We start from the raw sequence: 12,099 nt of genomic DNA on the forward strand, positions 1-12,099 counted from the left end.
AAAAAAGCACCAAAGGGGTGGCCGAGACGGCACGTCAGCCAGTAATTCCACGCTCTATGCGGCTGGCAGGCTTCATGTTGACTGTCTTTGTGATTTGTCTGAAAACCGACTTCACGAAGAAGTTGAACATTAATTGAACTCCTCAGGAAATTTGATTTCAATTCTCTAATCGACTCGAACATCTTTTCTCGACAGATGTTCGAGTCGATTAGAGAAAAATGTTGTATCTCAAATGTCTAATCGACTCGAGGATTCGAGGTGAGAGTAGTGAATCGTGATGAGATGGAGTAGCTGATGGTGATGTGATTTGGTGCTGAGGTGAGTAGGGATGAGGGGTGAGCTGGTGGAGTTGGGTTGTGTTCACGGGGTTTCTGGCATTCTGGAAGTGTGGTGCATTCAAATTTGCTGAATGCCAGAACGCCAGAACACACCAAAAAAAAAACTTCTGGCGTTCTGGAAAAAACCTTCTGAAAATTCCCAGAACATATTTGTATACCCTATTTGTTTGCTTTCCTCGGCTTGTCGGTCGTTTGTCATCATGCTGATCTCAAACCAATCTTTCAATATCAGGCTCTTCATGAGGACACTAACTTGGCTGCCATCCACGCTAAACGTGTCATCATCCAGCCCAAGGACATACAACTCGCTTGTCGTCTTTGTGGTGAGCGATTGTGAGGATGAAAACATGAACACACGTTGCTTTTGTAAGTGACCCTCAAGCGTGTTATCCATGTTTTGTGACAGGTTCTAATTCATTTTGTGCTTTAACTATCTAGTGTCCTGTCACACTTCATCTTGTCTTGGCTGAGACCACTGCTCTGCCTTCATGATATCATTGTCACTATTTTGTTTCCTGCTCTTTCCGTTTTAAGTTTTTTTGTTTAGTCTATGATGCCCGTTTTCTGCTATGACCGACGTTGTAATCAAGACGATTAAACGTGGGAGGACCAATATTCATTCTACTATCCCTTAGTGTAGTGATTGATGGCTGACTGCGTTTTGTAAAAGAATAATGTCTGGGAACTCGCAATCGTATACCACATGAATTGATCACTTGATGTTGTATCATGGCGCGCGCAATCAAACCCAAACATTGCAAGTTCACTTCATCAGTTGTTCAACATTCGTACTTATACCTAGTTATACGTTGTAGCAGTCACCTACTAACTGTTTTCATACTTCGCTCATGGCATGTTGTACTTTCATCCCTATCACCCAGCCTATCGGACTACTGTCCATAATGCCCTGAGGCAAATGGATAACTGATCCTATACACCGGTCCTAATTGAAAACCTTCATAAGACAAGCAGAGGCTGAGCATGCAGCCTCATGGCGAGTGATTCACTTGGAGGAGTACGATTGCAATAGGATACATACATGAATTCACATCTTTGTCTAAATCAACCAAAACCTTTTTGTCATCTTGTTTTTTTGTTTATGAAGTGAAGTGATTACAAAGTCTCAAGGAAGTTTGCTTTCAATCCGAGAACAATTTTGTTTTCTTCCTTTTTGTCTAGGTTTTGAAATCAGAAAATAAAATAAAGAAGTCAAAAAGAAACAAGAGGCATTTAGACATGAAAGATAAAGAAAGAAAGAACTAGTAGTACTACTAAAGAATCTAAATTTGAGAACTTGAATTCAGCAAGAGATAGCGAGAGAGAGGAATAGGGGAAAGACAAAAGAGGGTTGGTTGGGGGTTTTTTGGTTAGAAGAGAGTGTACAAATGAGAACAACATGTGGAATTAGTGAGAAAAAAACACAACATCTTACGAAGAATTTACAGTTATAAGGAAATGAGGAAAATGGATAAGGCAGTCTATTTGAGATTCTTGATTTGAATGATTGAAAAACCTTTCTTGTCATTGAATTGTTTGTCTAAGTCAACAGAAAGACAAAAGCAAAAAAAACTATTAGTGAATGATGGACACAGGTCTCAAGGATATATAGACTTGGAAGAGATCTTACCATCTTTATCATTATGAAAACCTCGAAGAAATTCGATAAGTGTTTCTTTATTCTGCCGTAGAATTGTTACAATCGGTGATGGTTTACGTGGATTAGCGACAAAGACCTAAAATACAAAATGAAAAGATTTGAGTATTGTATATCCGATTGTGAGGGAAGAAAGTAAAGGGGAGAACCTTGAAGACATGAAAAGCTTTGGATTGGATGTTTTTGGATTTGTCTTTTAAGAGGTTCATCATGATTTTCAGGTTATCTTCCTTTGAAATATGTTTGTTCATCACAGTATAATTTGATTTGTCTAATAAAATTTCCCCTGATAGTTTGATTGATTGTTGTTTTGTGACGTGATTTGTTGATTGGATAAGAGAAGAATACATTCCAAAGAACTGATTTAAGAGAAACCAAAGTCAGATTAATCGATAGAAGAGAGTGATCAGAGAGACGAGAGATAAAAGACGCAACTTGATCATAGTTGTCTTCAAGAAAGGCTGAGACCATTGGTTTATGACGCGTTAAGCATTCCTTGAAACTTCACATAGCATCACAAGCAATTCCGAATGTCGTTTGTTCAGTGTATTGAGGGAAGTCATATAATCTAATTCATACCCAAATGAATGAGCTTCAAGGAGACTGATGTAGAAAACAGCAATTGACAAACTGATCTGAGTAAAGTAAACTTTTAGCCAAGACTTCATGTCTTAACATTTCTTTCAAAATCATTCCAATATTCAAAGCTATCTCAGGATTATCATATCTGTGTAAAGGAGAGAAAAAAGACAACACAAAATATCGGTCAAACATTTGCTAATTATTAAGTATTGTGAGAGATAAAGTGATGAACCTTTTAAGAGCAATCCAAATGATCCGTTGATGATTAGCCGAATAATCAAATGTAGGCCACCATATTCCAATTCGACAACGCAAGATTAAATTGAAGATATTCACAACATCTTTCCTGGATTTGAATTTGAATTTGGATAGCTACTGCTAATAAAGTATGATGTGATTTAGTAAACAGTGATGATTTGGAATTTGAATGGTTGTTGTAGTGTTGTAGCTGTTGTAGTGTCCTTTTCATCTGAATTTGAATTTGAATGATGGTTTGTGGGATGAAGACAGGTCTTGAGATGGGGGTTAGCTTGAACAAGCCCTCTCTGCGCGGCCACGTCCGCGCGCCTCGCAGAGGGGCTTGGGACTAATCGTGAGTTCCTGGCACGGAGACTCCACGAGTTAAGTCCACTTATGTAGTTTTTCGCCTTTTCCCGCTTTCCTCACCGATAAAAACAACTTTACCTTGCAGGAAGAGTTGTTCATATTTTTGTTCTACACATCCTCATAGCCTCAGATTGTACACAAACCATCTGATGCGGCCAGAAATGTGGCTTTAACATTCTTACAACACCCGCCTGTATTGTGGTCTGTTTTCAGTGCTTTTTGTACGTTAGTTTCTGCCTGCGCCAAATTCACCAAATGTTTTGCACATCCTTATGTTTAAATCACGTACGATGCGAATACAGGCTGTACATTCATTTACATATGGGACATAAGAGCTTGAAAACTCAACTCATGATCAGGGTGATGAAGTAGTGATAACCAGGATATCAAGATGGAAACACATGTAGAACAAAAATACGAACAACTTTTCCTGCAAGGTAAAGTTGTTTTTATCAGTGAGGAAAGCGGGAAAAAGCAAAAAACTACATAAGTGGACTTAACTCGTGGAGTCTCCGTGCCAGGAACTCACGATTAGTCCCAAGCCCCTCTGCGAGGCGCGCGGACGTGGCCGCGCAGAGAGGGCTTGTTCAAGCTAAAGATGGGGGCTTTGTTCAAACTCAACCCGTCCCTCTCAGTCGCAAACCCTCGGACCTCAAGGAGTGTTTGCAAGGGAGAGGGACGGGCCAAGTTTGCGCTTTGTTAATCTCCACTTTCAAGCCGTTGCATCATGGAATGTAATAAAAATTCATCGACAAAGGAGGGAATGAGGCTTCCTGTGTATGTACAGACTGAGCGTTCAGGCAGGTCCTGAGATGACCTGAGCAGATCAGGTAGTCCTCCCTCAGGCTCCTTGGCTAAGCAATGAAGCTTGAGGAAGCCTGGCTCATCTACTCAGCTCTCAGCTCACATTGATCATGTCTGATTACATGATCAACATGAGCTGAACGCACTCAGTTTTGGAAGAAAAAAGGTAGAAACCTTGGAGAAAACTTGAAGCTTTTCATGCTCACCTCTATGTGAGCTCGTGTTTTGGCCCCTGTGACTTTGTTAGGTTAGCTGCAAGCTGATCATCACCAATCCACAATGCCCTTGGCTGCCTCAGGGTTTAACCTCTGACCCTGCCCTGACCAAGCTGAGCTGTCTTTGAAGGGCCTCGGGTCGCAACAGGTCCGGGCCACAGCCTCACTGTGGCCCATACTTCATGCAAACCCATAGCTTTTGGGCTCCAGGAAAAGGTATGGGTTATTTCAGAGACGACTGTAATATGATCTCATCATCGAAACCTTAATCCAATCAGACCTTCAACTACCAGTCAACGTGAACCACCCAACACCCAACACCCAAGACCTTCAATTCCTTAGAAAAACCCCATTGGTTGATCAAGAATGAGACCAAGTTTAATTCATCAAATTAGAGTTTTAGTACCCATCAAACGGACTATCGATTATGCAGTGTAAGTGGTTTCTGATCAAAGTTAACTTTCATCCCCCCCAAAAAAACCTCTGATGTTGAATTGGTTTACATCAAATAGAAAGATTCGAGTTAATTCAGCTAAAACTGGAGTAGAAACAAATGGAGTTAAACATTCAATGGTAAGATCTCAACTCAAGAAACCTATCATCCTTCAATACCTTTCCACAAAAAAACAAAGCGATGCTAACCAAGAGATCTACGTGTTTTTTTGATTTTTTTTGATTGGTTTGATAAAATATAGAATCCATTTGATGAAATAGCCGTAGAAGAAGCGATCAGATTGAAAGAAAAACTAGGCGAAAAGATTGAATCGATCACCTTACTGACCATCACTTCTAACAAAAAAGGAGGTCAAGAAGTTTTACGTACAGGTTTAGCCATGGGAGCCGATTCAGGAATCTTAATAGAATGGCCGTCGACCAAGCCTGATTGCGATCCCGAACCATTATCGGTTTCTAAAACGATTCAAAAAGTGATTCAAAAATTAGGAGAAAAGAAACCTGATTTGATTATTTGTGGTAAACAATCGATTGATGATGATTCATCACAAGTAGGTGGAATGTTATCGGGTTTATTGAATTGTTCTTTAGCACAATATATCAGTTCGATCGAATTTGATGCCAATCAGATGAGTTCGGCTAAAGTCAGTCGAGAGATTGATGGAGGGATTGAAGAATTAAAGGTACCTTTACCTGCTGTGGTGACGACTGATTTAAGATTAAATGAACCTAGATATGCTTCGTAAGTTTGATCATTCACAACCTCCCCTTCTTTTTTCGTTGTTTTGAAAGGATTATAACTTTTGGGTTCTTTTTGGTTTTCGTTTATCTTGTTAGATTACCTAATATTATGAAAGCAAAGAAGAAATCAATTATTACTTATACAACAGAAGAACTTGGAATAGATACAAACAATCGATTCGAAATCTTAAAAGTAGAAGAACCACCTAAACGAAAAGGAGGATTAAAAGTCGAAAATGTAGATGAAGTGATTCATAAATTAAAAGAAGTTGGTGCATTATGATTTGGTTTGACGATAAACTTTTTTAGATTGGCTTTTTTGCTTCTTTCTTACATGAAATTCATTTGGTCTTGTGTTTTGTATTTGAGTGCTTCTTTTCTCTCATTTGCATTTCATGGTGTACTATTATTATTATTTGAATCAAATGTCGTTTATCATTCTTGATTTTCAAAGGTGGCAAACCTTTGAAACTGATGATTAGCTTCAATGCTTGTGTTTTGATCATGTGTAGCAGTTTTGGTCTTGTGATTGTGTAACAGAAATCATTGTCTGGAAGAGAACCCTAATTGGTAAGAAATGTTGCTAATGATATGAATGGTAAATGACTGAAACACAATTTAAGATGATAATACAAGACAGATAAGTTTGAAAGAAATGGTAATGAGAACAATACTCAGTGAAGAACAAAAAGTGATACAAATTCAAAACCAGAAAGTGAGAACAAGTTGCTTAAGAAAGATAAAAATAAAAAATACATTTCCCAAGAAAAAGAACAGAAAATCGAAAGATATAATGCGCCTACATTCCTAGAACTCGATCGAATCCTAGGAAGAGAAATAAAGATTCAGAATGCGGTTTCAAGTTTCAACAATCACTGGTTTCTCATCCTCATCCTCATCACTTTCATCATCATCTTCATCACTACTCTCATCTTCATGACCACCGATTCTCAAATCTTGAATATTCCAATCAAATCTCTTACAATCTTCCTGAAGGGTTTTCCATTGAAGTTGAATCAGTTCTTGATTTTCATTACATAAGATTTGATTTAAATGGTTTCTAAAATAGTTGATCGTTTTGAAAAACCAATTCTCTAATTGAGGATCTTGTAATTCGATAAAAAAATCATTGGATAGTTCTTTTAATTGGTTGATCAGTTGGGTTATCGTTGAGATTATGATGGGAATGTAATTTGGATTAAACTTTTCAAGTTCTTTGGGACTGGATTTCGTTAATAGGTTTAACAAGGTTTGGTAAGTTTCTAGTGATTGAAATGAATGTACTTGTAGAAAGGTTAGGTATGATAATTGAATATGACCTAAAAACTTATTCAAATCTGAAGAAAAAGAATAAAAGAAAAGACATCAAAACAAGTCAAACTGATGAAACACACGATTGGTATAGATTAGACTTCATACCTTTTTGACATTGATGTAGAATGAATTGATGAAATAAATAACTTTTATCTTGACTCCATTTACTTAATTCTTCACCGATTGAGTCTTTTGGCCATGATCTTTTAAGATTGATTTTAGGCCAATTTGTAAATTTCTGATTCGATAGATCTTCTGGACGATGAGTTGATGATTGATGTGAAAAAAGTTGATGTTGATGACGTGGATAAGAAGCACTAAGATCTCGTGGATGAGAAGGATAAGGTTTTAAATTCTCTTCTTCATTCGACATTAAACTATCCAAAATCGAATCACCTCTTTCATCAATTCCAAAGACTTCTTCAACTAATTCAATGGTTATAAAACAAGTTAAAGATTTCCAAATCGAATAACGTTCAATAGGATAAGGAGCTAAATTAGAATCTAATGATTTCATATACTCAATCGAACTAATCGTTTCATCTTGAATCGATTGAATTCTTTCTTCATTCTCATCATATCTTCTTATAATGATTTCTTTGGGTTTGAAAAATCGGATTAAACCATGTTTGATTTGTTGTGAAATATGATCTTGTGATAATGATTCTTGAGTTTTCTTCCTAGGTTCTGATATATATGTAATTAAATGAAATCCAGGTGGTAATAATTTAAGACCCTATACATAATCAAAGTTTAAAGTGTAAGTGAAAATGTGTAGGAATGAATTGAAAGAAAAAGTGATAAACTTACTTTAAAACGAGGACCAGTGATTGAGGTATGACCATCAATTGAGAATTGAGTTGAGATAGGTAAATCATTTAAAATGAAGAATCCAGCTGAATTATAAAACTTTTGAAGTTCGATGTTTGATAAGTTTTGATAATTCATGATGTGTTCTGCCTTAAAAGTTGAAGAAGTTGAATGTTGAGAAGTTGAAGTTGAATGGTATGTGTGTAAACGTTATTGCAAAGTCGATAATCGCGATGAGAAAGATTTCCTGATGATCAGCTGCAATTCATTTTACATCACACACCAGGCGCCAAAGATCCGAAGCCCCGACGTCGGATAATATTCCGGGCTGCCCGTTCTTACACCCCGGATCCTGTTCAAATCATTCAAACCGGGCTGCTCTGAGCTTATGAGAGAGAGAGACCTAATTTGATGATACAACATTAAGTTAAGTTTCAAAAATGCAATTGATCAAACTATCAAATCACATTCAGGTGAGATAATCACAAGGCACACTCAAAGTTCAATACCTGAGCCAAAGCATAAGAATAACAAGCTTCAGAATTGAGGTGAAATTCTCATCAAGCTCAACCAAGCTCAGTGTGTGATGATCCATGTGTAATATCTCTCTGCTCAACCCCCCAGAGTATGGTTGAGCTTAAGTTCTTCTTTTCAGTTTGACAAAACTGATTAGTTCTTGTCTGAAAGCCATGGAAGAAGAGGCTCATGCATTCAAATATAGAAAATGCATGTTGATTGGTCTTGATTGCAAAGGAGATTCCTTCCACTTTATAACATGGGGCACCTAGGACTTAGGTCTACTCTTTCAGGTCCAATGGTTGAACAATATACCATGGATCAAATCTACAACTCCAATCAGTTCAATTAAATCATGATAATGTCTGAGTGTGACAGGCAAAAAGAAAAACCCCATAGAAGAAACATAAACAGAAGTGTGACAAGAGTTGTGAGAGTGAGTGTCTGTAGATGAAAAGCAATAATGTTCAAGTGTGAAATGACAATGAGAAATGAAGCAACAAGAAGCAACAGAAGATGTCCTCAGATTGACTACTATGATACATACTCAGTCCAGCTTTCCAATTGATTGCAATACTTTTTGATCCAAGTACTGCATCTGCTCAAAAGCTTGTTCTTCTTTTTGAAAAGGGTGAATTTGGCCCTGAATTGAATATCTAACCAAAGCCTGGTCTGCTGGATGGGGATTGATCCAAAACCCCATCCAGCATACCAGTGGTTTTGAGCTATATCCCAGCTCAAAACCATTGATCACCTTCCATTTTGATTGATTTCAATCCACCACTCCACCACTCTGCTTTCTTCTCCTGACTTCTATTTCTTGTACAGATTGGAATGCTGATTCAAGTGTTCCTGAGGTGTCCAATATGTCAACAGTCCAGGTATCAACAAGTCCCCCTCACATGAATAAAATATGTAGAAATGTAAGAGGAAGAAAAGGTGGAACAAATCTGTATGAGTTTCATTTTTTGGTTGCGCATGCTGATTGCTCCATCTGGATATACTTGGATCCAATCTCCATTGGATCACATAGAATGATGGCTGGTGCTGGTGGTCTCACTGGTGAAACTTTGCTAAGATTGATACTTGCAGGAAATCATGAACATAGAGAGTAAGGTTCTAAGCATTTAACTTGAGTTAAAATCTAGGAGGAGTGGAATCAAGAAGTTATTGGATGAATTACACCTTCAAAACCCCCAAGAACCCCCAATCCCTGCAGGAGAAAGTTGCTCTATATCAAAAAAGTGCGCCTAAGAGCATCCACAGCCACGCCGTAAATTTGTAACGTACAGAAGTTTGACAGATTGTTTAGGGACACATTTAAGGTAAGGATTTTGAACAATCAACATCTGTGGTTCCCTGCAGTACGGCTTGTAGCATAATTTAGGAGGTGTATGATGATTGAGGTGTTTGATTGGCTGAGAGTCTGATTGTAAATTTTGTAGTTTATGGGAGAAGCAAGGTACAGAAGGTGTTGGGCTGTGAACCAAAATAGAAGTCATTTGGCTTATTTTGGCTTGTACACAGAGAAATCCCTAAGCTAAGTGAGTGTTTGAGGTAGACGGCTGGGCATGAGACCACCTCAAACATCTGTAATTTACATATTTACGGCACGGCTGTGGATGATCCAATGCATCCAGTGGCATTTAGGTGTGGTTGTTGAGTGGAATAAGGTGCGCTGGTGCACCTTTTGAGAAAAGGACACACCCCAGCCTGAATTGAAACACCCTTCACAGCTTCCATTTGACTTACCTGGAGTCTCAGAGCTTGCTTTGTTTTTCATGTGTATCACAGCCATTTATTGTCAGGAGTTGACATCCTGTTAATAAGAAACTCCAATCACTCAGTCAACAAACAATGTCCTACAATTGAAGATAGAATCATAGACCATTGAAATAAACGTATTGTCTGGTTTTCAGTGGTGAATTTTGAAGTTTAATCTGCTTCAAGGTAGTAAAAAACTTTGTTATCTTTTTTCAATGTCCAACATATAACAAAATAGTAGTACCTAGATATTGAGAACTAAGCATCATTCTTGAAGTCAAACCTTTTGTGGGTTTTTGGTTTTGGAAAATCATTATCTTTTAGCTCATCCTGTTTGAATATATGAGCTCTAATATTCAAAAACATGATCATCTTTGAAGTAGACTAACAATCCTGAGTTGAAACTTTGAGGATGATCTTCATAAATTTTACATTTTTCAATTATCCTTTGCATCCATGATGTGATCGAGGCTGTACATCTGACAAATTTCGCTTGAAGAATTGTATAGCATTTGTTGGATAGGCAATTCCAGTCCTTCCAAATAATACGTTTTGGTTTCAAGATCAACATGAGCAATCACATGAAACATCATTTCTTAATTAAGTGCATTGTCACAATGGGTTTTTGGACAATTACTCACCTCGGGTTTGAGATGGTGTAGAATCTGATACCAGGTGTAATGGGTGAGACTGAACCAATACCGCAACCGCTCCGCTCGAATGAGCGCGAGCGGAGCGTGAGCGGAGCGGTTTTGGCATCCGCTCAAACCTCCGCTACCCAGAGCGGAGGCTGCGCACCGCGCTCCGAGGAGAGGAAAGTCCTGAGCGAAGCATATCGCTCCGCTCAGAGCCAGGGCTCGAGTCTCTTTTTTATGGTTTTTTTAGACTTTTCAGGTCTTTTGTAGTGATGAGCGCCGCACACTGGTGTTGCACTACGCACACCAAAGTAAGAAAAAAAATAAAAAAGAGCGATATTGTGCGTAGTGAGATTGAGCGCAGCACTGCGCTCCGCTCCCAAAATAGGTCGAAAACCTGAGCGGAGCGTAGCGGTTGCGGTGTTGACTGAACCTTGCTGAATTTGACTGTCTATTGATAAAGATATTACATGATGTAGCAAGATCACATTCGAAGTTATAGGTGAATGTAGTATACGTTATATTTTTGAATAGATTTTCGTTCCTCTATGACCAATCAAAAGTCTGAAAGGTCTATATCGCAAAACAATGCCGAATCAGTTGAAAATACTCCAGATCTGAATAAAAAGAGATTTATAAAAAACATTACCGGAAACAAGAGTTCATCACAGATAATTCGACGTAATGTATCAAGTAAAAACCTTTCAACTTTTCCCACATTTCTCAGTACATGTTTATCAGCATTACCAACTTCAGTGTGGATAAGCATTTCCGGTAAGATTCTTGCACCAGGCGTCAGTTCAGATGGATGAAGTCCATCATCAACTTCTTGATCTGAAGTTGGACTAGGTTCCATGATTGTACAATGACATCTTGATCGATCAGCTTCAATGGCCAAGATCACTTCAGCTGTAAATACGAATCCCATCACTCGCATCTTGACAGGCAAACTCATGAAGAGCGGTGCAGGATGATTAAGGACCAGTGCAGTTGATAGGTCGATCCGCATGTTCCCTGAATAGGTCACTCGTAAATGTAATTCGAGTGATGGTTGAGAAGATGAGCTACGAGTTTGAGGTGATGGAAGTCTAGGTTCAGGAGCTCTTGAGGATTGTTGTGTATTCCGCCAGTCTGAGAAGTTTGAATGGGTTGGAGTAAGGAAAGCTGCATGATCGCGTGGAGTTTCTACTGCTTGATGAGACCGATTGGGATTGAAGGAAGTTGCGATACTAGGAGAAGGTCTAGAACCGAGAAATCGACTATCAGAGTCGGGAGGATACCGATCGGCAGGTGATGGAGAGGCGGATTCATTATAATTTTGCTGAGATCTTGATGATTGAGCTCGTATATCAGCGTCAGAGAAAGCTTTACTGATATCACGAATGTCGATGATTTGAATCTCAGGAGAACTATCACCAAACTCGACTGATTGAATGATGATTGGATCTAGAAATGTTGGTAAAGGTACTGATGGTAGTATTCGATTAAGTTGATCAGTTAGAGTCTTGGCCAGTAAAGGTGAAAGTGATGTCCAATCTATCTCCAATGACATTGCTGACTTTGCAACTTCAAGTGCTCAGCCATGCCAACCCATCTCATTCTCATCTTTTAGAGTCGAAGATCCGGTCCGAGCTTATAAGCTAACTTCTTGTTTACCCAGGCGGGGG

At 38.6% G+C, this 12,099-nt stretch overlaps 5 protein-coding genes across 5 annotated transcripts; 2 read left to right on the forward strand and 3 right to left on the reverse strand.

Moving 5' to 3' along the window:
* Positions 1 to 538: 538 nt before the first annotated feature.
* On the forward strand, positions 539 to 808 carry MELLADRAFT_90837 (uncharacterized protein; the record flags this gene model as incomplete). The annotated part of the gene is made up of 2 exons (XM_007404924.1): positions 539 to 704; positions 777 to 808. The coding sequence occupies 2 exons, from the start codon at positions 539 to 541 to the stop codon at positions 806 to 808; spliced, it is 198 nt and encodes a 65-aa protein (XP_007404986.1).
* A 547-nt stretch (positions 809 to 1,355) lies between these two features.
* Positions 1,356 to 3,091, reverse strand: MELLADRAFT_74037 (uncharacterized protein; the record flags this gene model as incomplete). Its single annotated transcript, XM_007405318.1, has 5 exons — positions 1,356 to 1,875; positions 1,966 to 2,071; positions 2,142 to 2,351; positions 2,428 to 2,719; positions 2,807 to 3,091. The coding sequence occupies 4 exons, from the start codon at positions 2,461 to 2,463 to the stop codon at positions 1,817 to 1,819; spliced, it is 411 nt and encodes a 136-aa protein (XP_007405380.1).
* A 1,408-nt stretch (positions 3,092 to 4,499) lies between these two features.
* On the forward strand, positions 4,500 to 5,891 carry MELLADRAFT_70768 (uncharacterized protein; the record flags this gene model as incomplete). The annotated part of the gene is made up of 4 exons (XM_007404925.1): positions 4,500 to 4,633; positions 4,712 to 4,772; positions 4,895 to 5,394; positions 5,490 to 5,891. 4 exons carry the CDS (start codon positions 4,566 to 4,568, stop codon positions 5,674 to 5,676), a joined length of 816 nt encoding a protein of 271 aa, XP_007404987.1.
* A 723-nt stretch (positions 5,892 to 6,614) lies between these two features.
* On the reverse strand, positions 6,615 to 7,640 carry MELLADRAFT_26419 (uncharacterized protein; the record flags this gene model as incomplete). The annotated part of the gene is made up of 3 exons (XM_007405317.1): positions 6,615 to 6,730; positions 6,813 to 7,443; positions 7,518 to 7,640. Coding segments are annotated over 3 exons (870 nt in total), but the record flags the coding sequence as incomplete, so codon positions are not given.
* Positions 7,641 to 11,005: 3,365 nt separating this feature from the next.
* Positions 11,006 to 11,984, reverse strand: MELLADRAFT_90841 (uncharacterized protein; the record flags this gene model as incomplete). Its single annotated transcript, XM_007405316.1, has 2 exons — positions 11,006 to 11,041; positions 11,082 to 11,984. 2 exons carry the CDS (start codon positions 11,982 to 11,984, stop codon positions 11,006 to 11,008), a joined length of 939 nt encoding a protein of 312 aa, XP_007405378.1.
* Positions 11,985 to 12,099: the final 115 nt, after the last annotated feature.

This window comes from Melampsora larici-populina (assembly GCF_000204055.1).
Source record: "Melampsora larici-populina 98AG31 unplaced genomic scaffold MELLAscaffold_3, whole genome shotgun sequence".
In the NCBI taxonomy this organism is placed as follows: domain Eukaryota; kingdom Fungi; phylum Basidiomycota; class Pucciniomycetes; order Pucciniales; family Melampsoraceae; genus Melampsora; species Melampsora laricis-populina.